General features: G+C 39.9%; 1 protein-coding gene across 1 annotated transcript in view; it reads left to right on the forward strand.

The window, feature by feature from the left end:
- Positions 1–3884: 3884 nt before the first annotated feature.
- The window catches only part of Sepsecs (Sep (O-phosphoserine) tRNA:Sec (selenocysteine) tRNA synthase), a 41377-nt gene continuing 26077 nt past the window's right edge, over positions 3885–19184 (forward strand). Inside the window, exons 1-6 of the mRNA XM_090343755.1 lie at positions 3885–4094; positions 4539–4693; positions 7352–7470; positions 8348–8506; positions 9340–9493; positions 12751–12853. Of these exons, the coding sequence (XP_090199881.1) occupies positions 3981–4094; positions 4539–4693; positions 7352–7470; positions 8348–8506; positions 9340–9493; positions 12751–12853 (804 nt within the window). The 5' untranslated portion in view covers positions 3885–3980. The remainder of the gene's footprint in view (positions 4095–4538; positions 4694–7351; positions 7471–8347; positions 8507–9339; positions 9494–12750; positions 12854–19184) is intronic.

Below are 19184 nucleotides of genomic sequence, written 5' to 3' on the forward strand. Positions count from 1 at the left end.
TGCTTAACCTAATATTTCTGATGTGCCTCCAATTCCCTAAGAACATATCCATCTGGATAACATTTCAGACTTGCACAAGTTGCTCACCTGCCCAGATCTTTCAATAGTTCCTGGTTAGCAGTAAGCTTGGGACTCTTTCACAAGTCATTCAAAACTGCAGTGGCTTAAAACAATCAGTATTCATTATGGTCACAATTGTGGGTTGGGTTCAACTGGACAATTTTATTGTTCTTGACAGGGCTCCTCAGTGTACCTGTGCCCTCTGCAGAGAGCAAGACTACCAGCTCTGGCAGGAAGGGCTATGGACTAGGGCATTGTAGAAGACTGGGTCACCTGTTTCTATCTTCCACCTGCCAGAGCAGGCTTATTTCTGTGGAGTCAGAGAGGTGCCAAGAGCAGCCTTAGGCTTTTCCGCAAAGAGCAAGTCCTTTGTACAACTCTATCTGAATTACTTTTGTTATGTTCCATCCCATTGGTCATATTGGGTGGTACAGTCATATTCAGAGTCAGGGTGGGACACAGTGGCCTAAGGGAGCAGGAAACATTGTGGCTGCTTTTGAAATCTGGCCTGTAAGGTGCCCCAAAAGGAGCTATTGGGTTTTGTGTGTGTGTGTTTTTAAATCACACACAATTGTTCTTTTATTACCCTCTTCCTAGACCTTACTTTCTATCTATCTTTGGATAACCTATTTGCTCTGAAAACTGATCTCCTTCTTAAACTTGATATGTAAATTGGATGAAAGTTTTAGTCACATGAGAAGTTACCCTCATTTGCATTCAGTGATATTTATGTGGAGCTTGGGTCTTCTATGACACCAGCTATTTCTCAAGGGTGTTGCTCATTTTTGTATTCCTGTAACAACCAGCAAAAATCAATAGCTACTACTTATTTATGCCAGTTACTTTCTGTATCTTAATCCCATTTAAGAAGGTGTTCTTATTGACTCCTCTTTACAGAACAAGAAGGTGAAGTTGCAGAGAAAGGAAGTCACTTGTTTAAGATCACAGAAGTAGGAAGCCAGGAAGGAGGAAGAAGGAAAGAAGGAAGGGGGAGGGAGGGAGGGAAGGCAGGCAGACAGAAAAGAAGGAAGGAAGGAAGGAAGGAAGGAAGGAAGGAAGGGAGGGAGGGAGGGAGGGAGGGAGGGAGGGAGGGAGGGAGGGAGGGAGACTTTTCCTTTTATGGAATGTTACCATGGTGAATGAAAATAGTTTCTAAATACCTAGAAAACGACTGGGGAATAGATATAGAAAACCAAAACACTCGTAGGTATTGTAATTTTGTACCTGAAAGAGAGGAAGAATCCAAAACAAACAGTGGAAGGTCTTGGGTGTGGGCTGGGGTTGGAGTTTCTAGAAATGACCTGGCTCATCAGGATGCATACCATCTTGAAGGCCATTGTTAGGGCTGCTCACTGCAAGAGCCCACTGTTGAGACTGTGCCTTGCCTTTAGAAAGACCCAGAAAGCTGGAGAATAGATACTAAAAGGCTTCTTTCTAGCTTGTTGGCCAGTTGGCAACAATGAATGAATGGCTAGGGAAGATGGTCTCCACTAGAATGCCTTCCAAATCTTAGGTGCATATATTTGTCTCTTGGTATCCATGAGGGATTGGCTCCAGGGCTCCTGGATATACCCAAATCCTTGGACCGGAGTCCCTTATATGAAATCGCCTCATATGCATATAACCCACGCACACACACTTTAAATCGTGTCTAGTTTATTCTTATATTTGATACAATACAAACTTATGTAAATAGGTGTTCTACATTGTATAGACAATGTACAAGTTCAGAACATGATGCAATGCTTTCTGAATTATCTATGATCATGGTTGGTTGGATTTCAGATATGGGGGACTCTATGATCTAATTGGCTAACCTTCTTTTTTTCTAGAATGCTCATTGGGAAAGGCTTTGGAGGATCTGCCTATTGTTTCCAAAGTCTTGGTAGGAAGGAAGAGGCAGCCATGCCACCCTGTACACTTAAGATCATGGTATGGACTTTTTTTTTTTTTTTGCCAATCCTGGGCTTGGGCTCAGGGCATGAGCACTGCCCTTGGGGTTTTCTCAAGGCTACAGCTCTACCACTTGAGCCACAGCACCACTTCTGGCTTTTTTCTATGTATGTGGTACTGAGGAATTGAACCTGGGTCTTTGTGCATGCTAGGCAAGCACTCTACCACTAGGCCAAACTCCCAGCCCGAGGGGGCCATTGTCTTCCTTGTTACCATCCTTTAAATAGAAGAGTAGCTGAAGCTTGGAGGAACCAGGTAATTTGCTCAGACTTTCACTGAACTCTCTATCTGCCCATGGCAGAGGTACATCCTACATTCTTTGGTCACCATCCCTGCCGCAACACCTGCCACCACACTGAGTGATAAGGAAGCTACCTCTTCTCATTGTTTCCCATGTCCGCAAACTCCAAGCCTGTTCACAGGCTGCACACATCTCCTGCGGCCTTTCTCTCGTGCTTGTTTTTCCTAGGAGAAGCCTCTTCTCTCTGGAGACAGAACTGCTCTACTTATTCCAGGAAAGGACTTCAGTGGTTCTTCTGCTATGATTTCATCTACTTCAATTTCTCTATCTCCATCAGAGATAGTGAAGACAAAGGCAGAACTTTGCTTTCTGAATCCTCTCACAGCCTAGTTATTGATATTTTTTGAGGCGAGGTTGAGGTCTCACTGGGACTTGAGTGTAGGGTCTTGCTTGAACTTGCTTACTCAGTTGGCCTTCTATCACTTGAGCCCATTCATCACTTCAGGCTGGCTTTTTTGTAGTTATTTTGAGATGAAATATTTTGGACTTTTCTGCCTAGGTTGGTTCTGAACTGTGCTCAGGATTTCAGCCTCTTGAGTAGCGCCAGTATTGCAAGCATGAGCCAGCAATACCTGGCTAATGGCTGATTCTTCTAGTCTCTTATTCTCCTTTTCTAATTGCTCTTTGAAGCTTGACTGTGGTATGGAAACTACTTTGCTTCAAATTGCTTACCAGACTTCATTAATGAGGTTAAGAGACCTCATTAATGAGGTCTGCCTCTTAAGAGACCTGTTATTTATTCTACTCCAAACATTTTAAATCACATGTGAGTGGAATGGTGAAGAGATGTGATCATTATTTTGCTTATGTATACCTGCCACTGGAAAACATATTCTCAAGGTAAAACATCTTTGTAATATGTGATGTCTCCTGTTCTCAGGTCCCTGCTTGCTCTCCGCTCTTCACATCTGTGTCCATTCAGCAACGACCAAATGACGAGCGACCACTGAACCTAGTCTTGCAATTTATCAATTCAGAAATACTTGTAAATTCTTAACTCTGTGCTTGTACTGTGCTACATGCTCAGCTGAGTCTCTCTAAAATCCACACCCTGAGATCCTAATCCTTGAGGGTATGGTACAGGGGGAGGATTCATGGAAGGACAGACCTTTGTGAGGGCCAAGATAAGAGAGAGAAGATGGCCCTCTGGCAAGCCTTCAACACACAGTAGCTAGAGTTTAGAGAAATACATGTCTGCTCTTTATAAGCCCCTCAGTTTGTGGAATGTCGTTATAGATGCCCATAATAGACTACAGCACTTAGGGGTCGAACCCGGATCCTCATGCATGGAAGGCAAGCACTCTACCTCTACGCCAAACTCCCAGCCCACTTGAAGCCCTTTCTGTACCTCTAACCCCATCCCAGACAGCGCGGCGGGCGGGGCTAACTCCACCAACGCTTTCCAGCCCCACTTCCCAAGTCCAGCGAGAAGCGCTGAGGGCACCACGCATGCTCAAAAGTTCCGAGCCTCTTTTTCCGGAGGGGGCGTGGTCAGTGGTTTGCGCATGTGCAGCAGAGGAAAACCGCGAGTGTTTACGTTTTTGGCCCTCAGGCCCTGCCTTACCATCTGGACGGCAAGTTGCGTTCTGCTTCCGCCGCCTGTCCCGTGTGAAGAGAGCAGCTCAGGTCCTCCCCGCCGGGGACGCCGAGCGCGCCGCGGGCCGTCATGAACCCGGACAGTTTCGCGGTGGGCGAGCGGCTGGTGTCGCCCGCTTACGTGCGGCAGGGCTGTGAGGCCCGCCGCTCGCACGAGCACCTGGTGCGGCTGCTTCTGGAGAAGGTGCGGAGGGGGCGGGGTCGGAGGCGGAGGTCCGCGGGTCGGGCTCCTGGGGTCAGGGGGCGCAGGGCCAGGGGGCATGCGCGGCCCTCACCCCCCAGGTCCGGGGGGGGGGCATTCCCCTGCGCCTTCCTGGCTGGGGCGTTCGGCAGCCCCTGGATCGGACACCCCGGGCCGAGGCCTCGGTGGAGGGGACGGGGCGGGGGGTGTGTGTGTGTGTGCGGGAATCCCAGCCCACCCGGCCCTCTCCACCTGTCAGAGCCGTGCCCTGACGCGTGGAGCGCCTCCCCGAGTGCAGCAGTCAGGTCTGGTTGTAGGAAGCCGCCAGCACGCACGCTGAGAAAAGTCGTAAAGTGACATTCGTGCAACTTGAGGAGTCCTTCCCTCCGGCCCTCCCTCCCCCTCCCCCTCCCCACTCTTCCCGTTTGTTTGTTTGTTTGTTTACAGGGCAAGTGTCCAGAGGATGGTTGGGATGAAAGTACACTTGAACTCTTTTTACATGAACTGGCCATCATGGACAGCAACAATTTCTTGGGCAATTGCGGTGTGGGAGAAAGAGAAGGGAGAGTGGCATCTGGCTTAGTTGCTCGTCGTCATTACAGGTGTGCTATGTTTTTTGTTTTTTTTTTAAGAAGTAGTTGTGAAAGCTTTTTTTTTTTTTTTTTTTGCCAGTCCCGGGGCTTGAACTCAGGGCCTGAGCACTGTCCTTGGGCTTTCTCAAGGCTAGAACTCTACCAAACTTCTCCCAAGCTCTAGGCCAAACTTCTGGCTCCAACCTTTATTTGAGATGCGTGGATACTCAGAAATTCCTGTCTTCCATGTTTTTAAATCCTGGTGAAATTTTCTAAACATAATAGGATTTTGTTTTAATCAAAACTGTTAAACTGAAACCTAAGGGAATAAGGCTGTTTATAACAATGGGCTTTATTGTCATGGGTTTTGGTGGTAATGAAGTACATCAGTAGTCTGTGATAATATACATTTTCTGATCTGTTTGACTAAATTATTTCATATAGCAATGAATTTTTTATGTTAAGTGTTTGAAAATACCTTTTTTCCCCCTCTTGCAGTACTGCAGTTTGAACTCAGGACCTCACACTTGTTTGCTTGCATGGCTGGTACTCTACTACTTGAGACATACCTCCAAGCCGGTTATTTCTTTTTTTTTTTCCAATTTTTTTATTGTAATTAATAAAAGGGTTACATGATATTTTCCAGATAGAAGGTGCATTAATTCACATACATTGATACCCTTTCACATGTCTTGATACCCATTACCCTCCCCCCTAAGCCGGTTATTTCTGATTGCCTTGGAGATGGAGTCTCATGAACTTTTCTGCCTGGTCTGGCCCCTTGAACTGTGATCCTGTAGATCTCATCCTCCTGAGCAGCTAGGATTATAGGTGTGAGCTATTGGTGCCCATGTTTAAAGTATCTTTAGATAGTGTATAATACCACCTAATTTAGAGTGCATGTATTTGGATGGTATTCTTCAAGAAGCATGTATTCTTTAAGATGAGGATAGGTTTGTTTGTTTGTTTTGTCAGTCGTGGGGCTTGAACTCTGGGCCTATGTGTTGTCCCTGAGCTCTTAAGTTCAAGGATACTATCCTACCCCTTGAGCCACAGTGCCACTTCCAGTCTTCTAGTGGTTAATTGGAGATAAGAGTCTCATGAACTTTTTAGTGCCCAGGCTAGCTTTGAATTGTGACCCTCAGATCTCAGCCTCCTGAGTAGCTAAGATTATAGTCATGAGCCACCTAGAACAGGTTTTGAAACATCGGTTTATATCATTGAAGCTGAATCTACTAATATGGTTAGGGGCAAAGGAAAGAAAGAGAATCTAATGTTGCCTATATTCTAGTTTTCTCCTCTTGCATAACAGACTATTCTATTATTATTTTTATTTTATTTTTTTTTGCCAGTCCTGTGCTTGGGCTCAGGGTCTGAGCACTGGCCCTTGGACTTTCTCAAGGCTAGAGCTCTACCACTTGAGCCTCAGCACCACTTCCAGCTTTTTTCTATGTATGTGGTACCGAGGATTTGAACCCGGGTATTCGTGCATGCTAGGCAAGCACTCTAACACTAGGCCAAACTCCCGGCCCACTATTCTAAAATTCAGTGGCTTAAAAGTTTAGTATTTCTGGGGCCAGGAGTTTGACATAGTGGTACATTGCTTGCCTGGCATGCACAAAGACCCAGATTTGATTCCTCGGTACCACATACACAGGAAAAGCTGGAAGTGGTGCTGTGGCTCAAGTGATAGATGGCTAGCCTTGGGTGGGGGGGTGGGTGGGGGAAAGCCCAAGGACAGTTCTTAGGCCCCGAGTTCATGCCCCAGGACTGGCCAACAAAAAAAAAAAAAGTTTAGTATTTCTTACTTTTCTCTGCGCTAACTGGGCTTATAGGAGTGAGTGCTGTTTTGGGTCTCTGTTGCAAGTTGTCAGCTGTTGGCTGAGAGTTTAGTTGTGTTAAGGTTCAAGGTAATCCCTTCATATGGCTAGGTGCTTAGGTGCCTTTTTTGTGAGTTAGGCTTCTTCTGACATGGCATATAGTGAAACAGTTCCCAAGAACAAATGCATGAAGCCTGAAGCTCTAGGGGCTTCCTACTTAGTCTAGTAGTTCCAGATTCACTCCTGCGAGTTCTTCCCAGTCGCAGGGATAAATAACTAAGGCCATCCCAGACTAGGTGTACAGGATTTAGACCATATCTTTTGGTGTGGGTCCAGGGAGAAAAGGAATTAATGTTGGCCACCTTTAGAGACTAGGTCCTGTAACACATTTGATAAAGTTGTTTTAATTTAAATAAATTTTTCTACATCTTAGTTTATGAAATACAACCAAATATTGGCTCTGGTGTTTGCTTTGGCAGTAGTGAGTTTTTGAACTCAGGGCCTTGTGAGTTGGGTAATTAGCATTCTTCCACTCAGGTCATGCATCCAGCCCTTTTCTGTTTCAAGTTCTTTTTCAGATAGGGTCTCACACTTTTTGCTTGGTCTGATCTTGGTCCATGGTCTCCTGAATTACTGGCATGAACCACCTTGCCTGGCTAATTTGTTGAGATAGGGTTTTGTAAACTTTCTTACCCAAATTTGCCCCAAACTGTGATCCTTATCACTCTGCATCTTAGGTAACTGGGATTTCAGGCATGAGTCACCATGCCTGCCTTATTTTATTGCTTATTGTGCTTATATATTTATATATTGGATTACTTAGAACGCTGAATGTATTTGCCCAATGTTTGGCCCATGTTTTGTTTAGGTTCATTCATGGAATTGGACGATCCGGTGATATTTCTGCTGTGCAACCAAAAGCTGCAGGTTCTAGTCTTTTGAACAAAATTACTAATTCTTTGGTCTTGGACATCATAAAGTTGGCTGGTATGTTCCATCTTAATCATATTACATTGGTAGCCAGATTTACCTAATTTTCTTAATGTCTTTCTCAAGAAGAATGTGATCTTTGAAAGGACACACATATAGAAATTATTTGAGAGTAAGAAATTGTTGAGAGTCAGAGCCATAATCCCAAAGGATGAATTTAGCAGTAGACTTTCAGAGAGTAAATACAAAATAAAACACCAGAGGCTGGGAATTTGGCCTAGTAGTTGAGTGCTTGCCTAGCATGCATGAAGACCCAGGTACCACATACATAGAAAAGCTGGAAGTGATGCTGTGGTAGAGTGCTAGTCTTGAGAAAGCCCAAGGACAGTGCTCAAGCCCTGAGTTCAAATCCCAGGACTGGAAAAACAAAAACAAAAAAACAGCAGAGGTACAACTGTTTCTATTTGACAAAAAAGATCTATCATTTCTTCAAAAAGTTAGTCTAAAGCCTGTGGCAGGGGCTCATACCTGTAATCCTAGCTACTCAGAAGGCTGAGGGATCTGAGGATTAGTTTTTAAGCCAACCTGGACAGGAAAGTCTGTGAGACTTCTTTATTTTCATTTAACCACCAGAAAAGCTGGAATTGGTAGTTTGGCTCAAGTGGTAGGTAGAGAATCATTCTTGAACAATAAAAAATCAGGGAAAGCACCCAGGTACTAGGTTCAAACCTAAGGACCAGCACAAAAAACCGGGGCTGGGCATTTGGCCTAGTGGTAGAATGCTTGCCTAGAATACACGGAGACCTGGGTTTGATTCCTTGGTACCACATACATAGACTGGCAAACAAAACCAAAATAAAACAAAACACAAAACTGATATATACTGTATTTTTTGGTGGGATACCTAATTCTGTTCTATTTCTTCTATTTATAGGTGTTCATACAGTGGCCAATTGCTTTGTAGTTCCTATGGCAACTGGTATGAGTCTAACACTGTGCTTCTTAACATTGCGACACAAAAGACCAAAGGCAAAGTACATCATATGGCCACGGATAGACCAGAAATCTTGTTTTAAATCCATGATCACTGCAGGTAAAAGAAAAGAACTGGCACACGCAATATTTGAAATGCCTCTGTGAAAAAGTTCACATTCTTTATGGAGAGATGAGTGAATAAGGAAGCAAGTACAAGAGTGAGTGAATAGACAAACTAGATCTCTTCCATATGCCTTTTCATAAAAGTCATGCTAAAATATACATGACAAAACTTAGTGTATGTTTTGCCTTCTATAACTTTTAAATATATGGATATCTGGACAATTTGCCATTAAAAGTTTACATAATTACTATTTACGGGGGACTTATGTGGTAGTTAAAGTGCTACTGCAACTGATAGTTGAAGAAACTTTATATGTATTTAAACTATAGAAGGCTTTTGCGAGCCTCCTCCTCTGGCAACTGAAATTACAGTTTTTATTAGAGATAAAATATTTGTACTTGAATTATATTATTTTTATGTTCACCTTTGAAATAAAGTGAGCTCTAAAGTAAAGGTGAAATATTGCCAGAGAATGAACAGATTTATTTTTCTGTGGACTGAAAATGAACTGAACTACTAATCTATTTTACTGATATTGATGTCTATGCTATTATGTCTGTAGACATCCATTTAACATTTATTTTTCTTACTCTTTAGAACTTTTGTTTTTTGTCATGTAGTGTTAGAAAAGATTTATGGTCTTAATTATCTAGTGGTCTTTCACGTATTTTGACTGGCCATTGACTAATGTTGATATGAAGCCAGGTCTTTATTATTATGAGGTCAGAATAAATAGGTAGAGTTCTGTGTGGCCTGATACTGTTGGCCAGAGCTCTAGGAACTCTACTTTCCATACTAATGTGTAGATTTCTGGTTGGCTTGCTTAGGTTTTGAGCCTGTGGTGATCGAAAATCTTTTGGAAGGTGATGAACTACGCACAGACCTGAAAGCAGTGGAGGCTAAAGTCCAGGAACTGGGGCCTGATTACATTTTGTGTATTCATTCTACTACATCCTGTTTTGCTCCTAGGGTGCCTGATAGGTAAATGATTTGTGAATATTGACCTTTAGATCTTCTTTAGTTTTTTAAATAAAATGCTGCATGGTGATTTTCAAATTTGCTTAACTAGCCTCAATGGTAAATAGTGAACTAACTCTCCCTAAGAGAATATGTTAGCCTTGGCAAGAAATCTCCAATATAGAAGAAGGAAAAACTAGTATGCGAGATGGAGAACCTTCTCCAGTAGATGCAGACTGTTTGCTTAGTCTCTTAGCAGCTCTTGTTGTTTAATAGAAATTTCTTTTCAAGGATATCCTGAATTTTGTGGGGTTTTTTAATTGCTATTTTTCTTTGACCTTACAATCTTCATATTTAGAAATTATCAGAACTAAGAAATTCTAAATGTAAAACTTAAGGATGGCATATTTTCCTTTGACTTTTTTTTTTAACTTGGAGGATTAACTCATGTGTAGTATGTATATACAGTGGTTTGTCTGCATTTTGTGAATCACATAAATATTTAAGAAAATAAAAGCAGGGAAAAAAGGAAACATTTACTTTTTTAAAGTGTAGCCACATATTTTTCTTCCTAAAAGACAATAGGTTTGTGCGTGTGTGTGTGTGTGATGGAGCTTGAACTTGGTCTGAGTGCTATCCCTGAGTCAGCTTAAGGACTACTGCCCTACCCTTGAGCCAAGCCCCGCTTCCCATTTTCTAGAGGTTAATTGGAGATAAGAGTCTCAGGTTCTTTTATGCCCAGGCTAGCTTTGAACCTTGATCTTCAGATCTCAGCCTACTGAGTAGGTAGGATGACAGGCGTGAGCCACAGTGCCCAGTGACATTATCATCTTGAGCAAAAGTGTAAGTAATTGCAAGACATTGATTTTGGGGCTTTTCTCTTTTTTTTTAACTTTTATTAAAGAATTTATTAACATTGATTTTTACATCATATTTCAAATGACATGTTTAACAAACGAGTGTTCAAGGAGGGAATCTCTATATACAATTGCTGGGGCTTTTCTTATTTCATCAAAGTGTGCTTTGGTTCTCATAGGATTATATATTTGGTAGAAATTAATGCATGTTAGCTTTTATTATCTGAAAAGCAGATTTTAAGAGAGAAATTAAAAACCATGCTCTTAAAAAGTAACCTTCCTATATTCATGAACCTGTGAACTCTGTTTTAAAACGATGTTGCATATGCCTAAGTGATTTATTCATTACTTACCAGTCTTTTTAAAATCCCATTGAAATATTAAATAAACATCTTTTGTCTTTGGAGATTTAATGTGATAGAAATAAGTCACATTGCCAAAAATGTTAATGCACAGTTAGTAGAATGTTCTGATTTTATTAAATTTTAAAACTATGATTTTATTTCTTTTTAAAATTTTATTTCTTTACATTAAGTGAAACTCCTTTGTTGTCTTAATTTTAATGGGTATAGCATATATTTTGTCTTATTTATTATTTGAACAGGGAGTAAGGGAAATCTACTTGAATGAAATGCTCAATGTAGGGTAGCATTTCTTCTCAGTGATAAATATCTAAAATTAGCTTCTAATGAGGTGTGTGATTTTCTTGAAATCCCTTCCATTTAATGCCTTTTACACCTTCTAACAATTAGCACTTCAGATCATTATAGATGATTTTAATAAATGATTTTTTTTAAAAAACAGAAGCTTCATATTATGATGGTGCCTTATTTCAAGGAAGTTCTTTACTAAGGAATGCTTTTACTAGATTATACATATGGAAGAAGTCTTTTATCCTATGGCAAAAGTATATGTATATACTTTTTCCAGGTCTCTTGTTAAAAGCATTATTCGATTAAATAGCAAAAGGAATTCTGTATTGATTTGTAAGGTTTGCGAAAATAAAATGAGTTTTTTTTTTTTTCCCCCCCCTGTCCTGGGGCTTGAACTCAGGGTTTGGGTACTGTCCTTCGACACTTTTTACTCAAGGCTAACACCCTGCCACTTGAGCCATACCACCACTTCTGGCTTTTTCTGGGTACCCAAGGCTTCGTGCATGCTAGGCCAGCATTCTTCCACTAGGCTATGTTCCTGGCCCTCCTTTTTTTTTTTTTTTTTTTTTTTAATGGTAAAAAGTCTGAAGTTTATTGCACTGACTGGCCAGGGCTAACTCAGCTCGGGAGTCAGCAGTGAAAAATGAGTTTTTAATTCATACGCTTTCATCAGAAGCAAATTGAAAACTTACAGATGAATACAATAATCCTTTTTATAGTTTGAAAACATTAATTTATGTTTGCTAAGTAATGTATCATGACTTGGTAATAAGGCCATCACGTATGTATAACATAAAAAGAAATTACATTAAAATTCTGTACTTTCAATTTCATTTTGTGAAAGAAAACATTTTTTGGTACTGTGGTGAGGTGTGAACTCAGGACCTTGCACTTGCTTAGTTGATGTCTTATCACTTGAGCCACTCCTCTAGCCCTGACTTTTACTAGTTAATTTGAGATCAGGGTTTTTTTGTTGTTGTTAGTTACGGGGCTTGAACTCTGGACCTGGCCATTGTCCCTGAGCTCTTCAGCACAAGGTTAGCACTCTACCACTTGAGCCACAGTGCCACCACTTCCAGTTTTCTGGTGGTTAACTGGAGATTAAGAGTCTGAAGGACTTTTTGTGCAGGGCCTGGCTTTGCACCAAGATCCTCAGATCTCAGCCTCCTGAGTAGCTAGGACGATAGGCATGAGTTACCACGCCCAGCTTTGTAGCCTTTTTTGTGAAGGATGGCCCTGAATTGACATCCTCCAGATCTCTGCTTCCTGAGTAACTAGGATTATAGGCAAGAGCCCTCTGCACCTATCTTAATGTGAGGTTACTTAAGATTTCTATATGTTTTTAGTTATTTTGCAGCTACCAAACTACCATTGGTAAATAGCCAAAAGCATTAAAGAGCAGTCTACTTTGTGAAAGGTCCTTAGAAATCATCTTCTTGGGCTGGAGCTGTGGCTCAAATGGTAGAGTAGTGGTCCAGCAAGGGCAAAGCACTGAGTTCAAACTCCCCTCCCACCAAGTCTTCTTGCTTTGTGTGTAAGGTACAGTTTTATAAATAGACTTTTCCCTCACTTATTGGTACTATTAATGTAAACAATGTTTTTGGTTGTTTTAAAGTAATTGTTGCATCCATCCAAGCTGCTGAAGTATGCTCAGCTACTACAGAAAAAATGCAGTTCATTATTTTCTTTGACTATTAAATTAAAAAAAGTCTACACAATATAATTTATAAAGCACAGTATATGTCTTTCTATTGAATATTTATGTTTATAGATTGGAAGAACTGGCTGTGATTTGTGCTGATTATGGCATTCCACACATAGTCAACAATGCTTATGGCGTGCAGTCTTCCAAGTGCATGCATCTCATTCAGCAGGTAAGGGCGTGTCAGAAAGTGGAGAGTTTACCATTGTTCAGGACTGTTATTCTCTCATGAACTAGTCTAGTTGAGGCAGTTTACTTAGTGTTGTCTTTAAGGGAGCATTAAGAACGTGCATCTAGTATTTTCTAAGTAAAAGTCATTGTTCCTTGGTAGTTTGGTGGTAACTGGACAATGAGTTTGGTAGCTCAGATTCAGATTCAACATAGAAACATCATAGTTATGTTTTTAACTTTGTAATATGTTGAATGATAGAATCATTATATTCTGTATTTAAGCAATTATTTTACCATTTTATCCTAGATTGAAAATTCCTTCATTTGTCAACATTCTAGCCTAAGCAATGCAGTTGGTGGTTCTTTTTATTTTTAATATTATCAGCAGCTAGATGTAGTTATCTGTTTGTTTTAACTTTGAAAATACGTCTGCATTTCCAGTGTAATCTGAATGATAGAGCAGTGGCAGCCTCTTTGGCTTGCCTGCTTGCTCAGCTGCCCTGCTTCAGCTGTTTCCTGTCGTGCTTCTTGTGCATATTTTCTCAGCCTGTCCATCCCTACCTGGATTGCTCTTGTAGAGTTACATAGATTCTTCTCTTGCTTGCTCAGGTCACTTAGACTCTCTTAAACACCTTGTCTAAAAATCACAATCCTCTTTTTTAATGGTACTGTATGTAGTTTGAACTCAGGGCCTTAGACTTGCTATATCAGTTGCTCTACCATTTGAGCCACACACCCCTATACTGTCCTCTTGCTTGCTTGCATTTTCTTTCCTCTGTTCCTGTTTTACCATATTCAGTTAGTTTTAAGATAGAGTTTTACATTATGATGTCTTAAATTGAAATGTTTATGATCAGTGATGTTTTATTAATTGGCAACAGTTATTATTCTCTTTTAACCTAGTAACATGTTAAATGATGATGCCACCATTTTTTCTCTTTTTAGCAGTACTGACTTTTGAACTCAGGGCCTTACACTCATTAGGGAAGTGCTATCTCTACTCCTTATTTTTCAGAGGGTCTCTCTCCAGTGTAGTTTTGGGGGCAGGAAGCCAAAATTGCCCAACTTTTACCTCCTGTGAAGTTGGTGTTATAAGTATAAACACTACGTGAAGCTTGTTTTTTGAGATAGTCTTGCTAACTTATTTTAAATCCAGACTGGCCTCAAGCAGTCATCTTCCATCTTTACCTCCTGCTTACCTGGGATTACAGGTTTGCATCACCACACTTAGGACATAATAATGTCCTGAAAGTTGTTGGTTCCTCAGAATTTTTCTTCATTTAGCATTTAATATATTTGTATGACCTATTTTTCATTAAAAAGAAGACTTTATTTTGTCTTGTTCACTCTTATGCCATTAGTACCTAGGACACTATTTAATATATAATTGAAGAGTAATAATAATACACATATTCAGTTTGGACATACACGATTTATGTTAAGTAGATATAAAGTATTTGCAGATTGTCTGTGATCTTTTCCAGTATAGCACATCTATTGAAGCCTAGTAAATCTTATCCAGTAAATGGTGTTTCTCGTAATTTTGTATTTAGTAATTTATATCGATGATATGAATGTGATTATATTTGGGTAATAGTCACAGCTGATTTGCTTAATTTCTTTACTCAGGATTTGTATCAATTAGGATGTCATTGGCTTCAAGTAACAGACACTTACCCAGTAAAGGAATTAGTTTATATAATTTATGCTCAGAGAGGAATGCGTTGTAGTCTTGATATGTCAGGATTTCTTAAAACCTCTAGGTAAGGATTTCTTTGGAATTCTTTGTATTATTCCTTTGCTTTTAAAGGTTCCTTCATAATTCTAGATAAAGACTATTTTATATAAATCGCTTGTTATTGCCTCTCGTCTCATTCTTCGTATCTATAATTTTTAATAGTTTTAATTCTATTTGGGGGATTTAGATATATTACCTAAGTTTAAAAAGAAGTTTAGAAAGTAGAAAACCATTGGTTATCATTTTCCTCCAACAAATACCTGTAAGAATTTATATATTGAAATTTTCTATTTTCATATATATTACTATTTCTCTAGTCACAATCTGTTAAATATCTTTAAGGTTTTATTTCTATACTTTCCACATGTCTATGTAGTCTTCCTAATAATCATTTTAATGTTAGTTAAAAATTAGATGTTAGTATCTAAGCTAGAAGTGCCCAGTGTTTGGTCACATGTATTTTTGCAAAGCATGGTGGCAGATGGAAAAAGATTTAGACTCACAGAAACTGACCTGTGCATTGTCAGTTTCTTCCTTTTTGTTCACCTCTGCATAATCATAAAACTTTTAGGATGACTGGTTGAAACTTTAAAGTATAGAGATTGTTTTGTTGCAGATATTACACTGCTTCTTAAAGTTGACTTACCTTTTTTTTGGTTAGAAAAGCACATCAACATTTACTTTTCCCTTAAATTGAACTTTATAGAAAACAGTTGTAACTCTTGCTTTGAAGCAAATAAATATACATTGTCCTTAGTGAGTGCTGGTTTTACATTAGCTTTATTTCACCCACTCATTCTGCTTGGTAATGTATACCATTTAGCAAGATCCCATCATGTGGGTTAGGCACCCTGCCAGGCTGAATCGTGTCCTAACTCTCCTAACAGTAACTTCACTGTGTTCCCATTTCTATATTCTAATTTATCTATTTGTCTGTTTATTTTTTATTTATTTTTGTTGGATTTTTTTAATTAAAGAATGTATTAACATTGATTTTTTACATCATATTTCAAATGACATGTTTAACAAACAGGTGTTCAAGAAGGGAATCTCTATATACAATCACTTGCACTTAGTTTTTAGAACCTAATCAAAATTAGGCTAAGGGTTTATATATCATATGAATTTATGTCTATTTATTTTTATGCCAGTCCTGGGCATGAACTCAGGCCCTGTGTGCTGTCCCTGAGCTGCTTTTTGCTCAAGGCTAGAGCTCTACCACTTGACTGACAGCTCCACTTTCTGTTCCCATCTACGTATGAAGAAACAAACTGAGTGGGCTCAAATCACTTGCCTGGGTACCGTAACTGCACAAGAGCCCATCCAGCATATGTATATGCAATGTGGAAAAGTTCACTTCTGCTTGTGTTTACAAAAAGACTAATTTGGGAGATTCAAAGAATGTTGAGACAGAGTAATGGGAAGAGATGTAGTAATATTATAAAAAAATACATATGTAGGACTAATTATTTTAGACAGAATAAGCTGTCAAACTCCAAAAAGACTTTGAGCAAGATAGGCATTACTGTTTACAGAGCTGGCTGTAAATAGTCACTGGATTCTCACTGTGTGCAGGCACTCGGGCATGGGCTGTAGTGGTGAAGCCATGCACAGCTTGGTCCCCAGGAACACTCTGGTTTTGGAAGCACATGCCAGATACTAAGTATGGCAGGTCTCATCAGTATTTGGGTATTTGGGGGAGAGGGAAAGAGATTAGATTACACGGAGTGATCGATCTAAAGGCTTCCTCCGAAAGTAACCTTCCACCAGAGTTCTGGATGATCTGAAGGAGCGAGCCTGGCAGGTTGATAGAGAGAAATCAACTCCAGGGTAACACACTTGTCTGGCCACCAGGATAAGACTGTGTGTGGGTAGGCTATGAGAAATGAGAAAAGTGTGGTGATGGAAATTTGAGGTGTGATAGGATTTGGAATGTTATTTGAGTAACTTGCTCTGTGGAATAGGATGCTGCTGCAGTGGCTGTTATAGGGGCCCATCTGAGGCACATTGGCTCTGAGGCCAGAACAGCAGCCGCACAGGTTGTAAGAAATGATGAGTTCAGATAAGTTCTGAGAGTGGAGTTTTGTTTTGTTTTTTTAATTTTTTATTGTAATGTTTAGAGGAGTTATAGTTATATTTGCCAAATAGTAGGTGCATTATTTCTCACATATTGATATCCCTTCTCATGTTTTTGTCCCCATTTCCTTCCCCTCACCCCTCCCAATCATCTTGTTTTCCCCCTTCGCTTTCCTATTTCAAATAAATAAACGTATATACAATGTACTTTTTGAGAGTATGCTATGCATTATATGTAGGGTACGATAAGACTTTTGGCCTGAATATTTGGAAAGAGATAAAGTGCCAGAAGGGTAATATTTTTATCTTTTAAGCATGGCTTCTTCATCTAAATTGTGGTCCCTGCTGTGTCAATGGATTGCTTGGGTAACTAAGCAAACTGAAGTAAGGTACCTGGATTTTAATCTCAGCTGATCTTGGGCATGCCACTTTAATTTCATTGTGCCTGATTTGTCATCTGTAAAAAAGGTGTTATAGCAGCATCTATCTCATGTAGTTACTGTGACTGATAAATGTAAAATACTTAGAACAGTGCCTGACACACAGCAATTAGTGTGTGTGTGTGTGTGTGTGTGTGTGTGTATGTGTTTTGTGTGTGTTTCTAGGGAGCAAACCCAGGACCTCTTGCATGTTAGGCAAATGTTCTATCACTGAGCAACATCACTGGCCCTTTTTAATTTTTATTTTGATACGAAGTCTTACTAGTTTTCCAGGCTGGCTTCAATTTTATTATCTTCCTGCCTCAGCCTCCCAGGTTGCTAGGATTATAGGCATGTACCACTGAGGCACAGGTTCCTGAAACTAATAATTAGATAAATACTTAGGTGTTTTATTCACTGTTGCAATCTCCAGAACCTAGGACATACTCTGGTGTGGGATTTGTGCTCACACATGTTGTCTGAGAGTAAGATGGCAACTCTACCTCATATGTAGACCGTGGCCTCTGTTTCCTATTCCATTTCAGCTCCCCTTTTACTCTTTCTCCCTCATTAGGGGTAGCCTTTGTTAATGTACACAAGAGAATGGGTCTGGCCAGCTTGTTCCTTTCCAGAGTTTGCTGCCTTTTGAGTCTGGTTTTAGTTATAAACACAGTCTAGTATACTTAAGGTTCATGTTCTTAGTTTATTTTTCTCTCAGGAAACTTCCATAGTAAACAGGCCGCCCCAGCTGCTGCTTTATTTTCAAATGCTTCTACTTGGCACCTTTAAAAAATTACTTATCTAGTTGATTAGTCATCTATGCTTTTTATCTGTTTTCCTGAGATACAGTAGAGTTTTCTGATTATAGTTTATTAGGAAGAGCAGCAAAGGAAGGTCAACTTTAAATAGCCACGTGATAGCCTCTGAGTAGTGTTACTCCCTTCCCTGCTTTTGCTGCTTTTACTTGTTTCCTGGATCTGGTCTTTCAGATTAGGCCAGCTCTCTGCACCTTCCATTTCCCCTGAGGTAGAGAAAGAATGTGAAAATGAAGGTCACATGTGGTTATAATATTAATAGGAATGTAGATTGTGACTACAGATTGAAAATCTGTGGCTATAGATAAGGCAAAAACCTATCTTAGTTGAAATTTAGATAGTATCTCTTTTTAAGAGGAGAAAATTGAAGCACATTAGATAGAAGGTCATACACTACATTGGCTGGGGACCAGAATTTAGTTTTACATTTCCAGTAGATAAGTATTCAGGTTTTTTTGCCAGAATATTAGATCTTCATTTGAAGTTCATTTTCTATGGAATGAGATCATCGAAGATTGTAGCATTAAGGAATATGAGTTATATAGAAACATTGCTTTGGAATTGCCAAGAGTACACAAATAAAATTTCCATTAGTTGATGTTAAAAATAAGATTTTGCTTTTGTTATCTGAATAGCGGTAGGAGAGTGTCATAAACGTTACTAGACTGAAGGTCTGGTACTTACTCACCGTAAATTGTTTGCCTAACATGTAGGAGACCTTAAGATCTGTCACCAGCCCTGCAAAAATGAAACAAAACTGGAAGAAAGACAGTAGACTGTCCAGGCATCAAATGAAGGCACTTAAATATCTATTTGGTGGGGCTGGGAGTTTGGCCTAGTGGTAAAATGCTTGTCTTAGCATGAATGAAGACACAGGTTCGATTCCTTGGCACCACATACATAGAAAAAGCTGGAAGAGGCCCTGTGGCTCAAGTGGTAGAGCGCTAGCCTTGAGGAAAACCCAAGGATAATGTTCAGACCCTGAGTTCAAGCCCCATGACTGGCTGGCAAAAATAACCATAGATAGATAGATAGATAGATAGATAGATAGATAGATAGATAGATTGATTGATTTGGTAACTTGGTTGGCTATGCCCTGTAGTAGCCATTCTTAAACTCACTGCTTAATAGTTGCAGGAGTCACTGAGTCACTGTGGACATTTATTGTCGAATAAAAAATCACAGAAGAGAGGCATGGGGAATCCATTCTCTCTCAGTTCAGGTATAAAGTAGAAAGCTCTGTTTCAGTAAAATTCCCACTTGAACTGATAATGAAAACTTGCC

Source organism: Megascapheus bottae, chromosome 13, assembly GCF_031878675.1.
Source record: "Megascapheus bottae isolate mThoBot1 chromosome 13, mThoBot2.hap1, whole genome shotgun sequence".
Classification (NCBI taxonomy): Eukaryota; Metazoa; Chordata; class Mammalia; order Rodentia; family Geomyidae; genus Megascapheus; species Megascapheus bottae.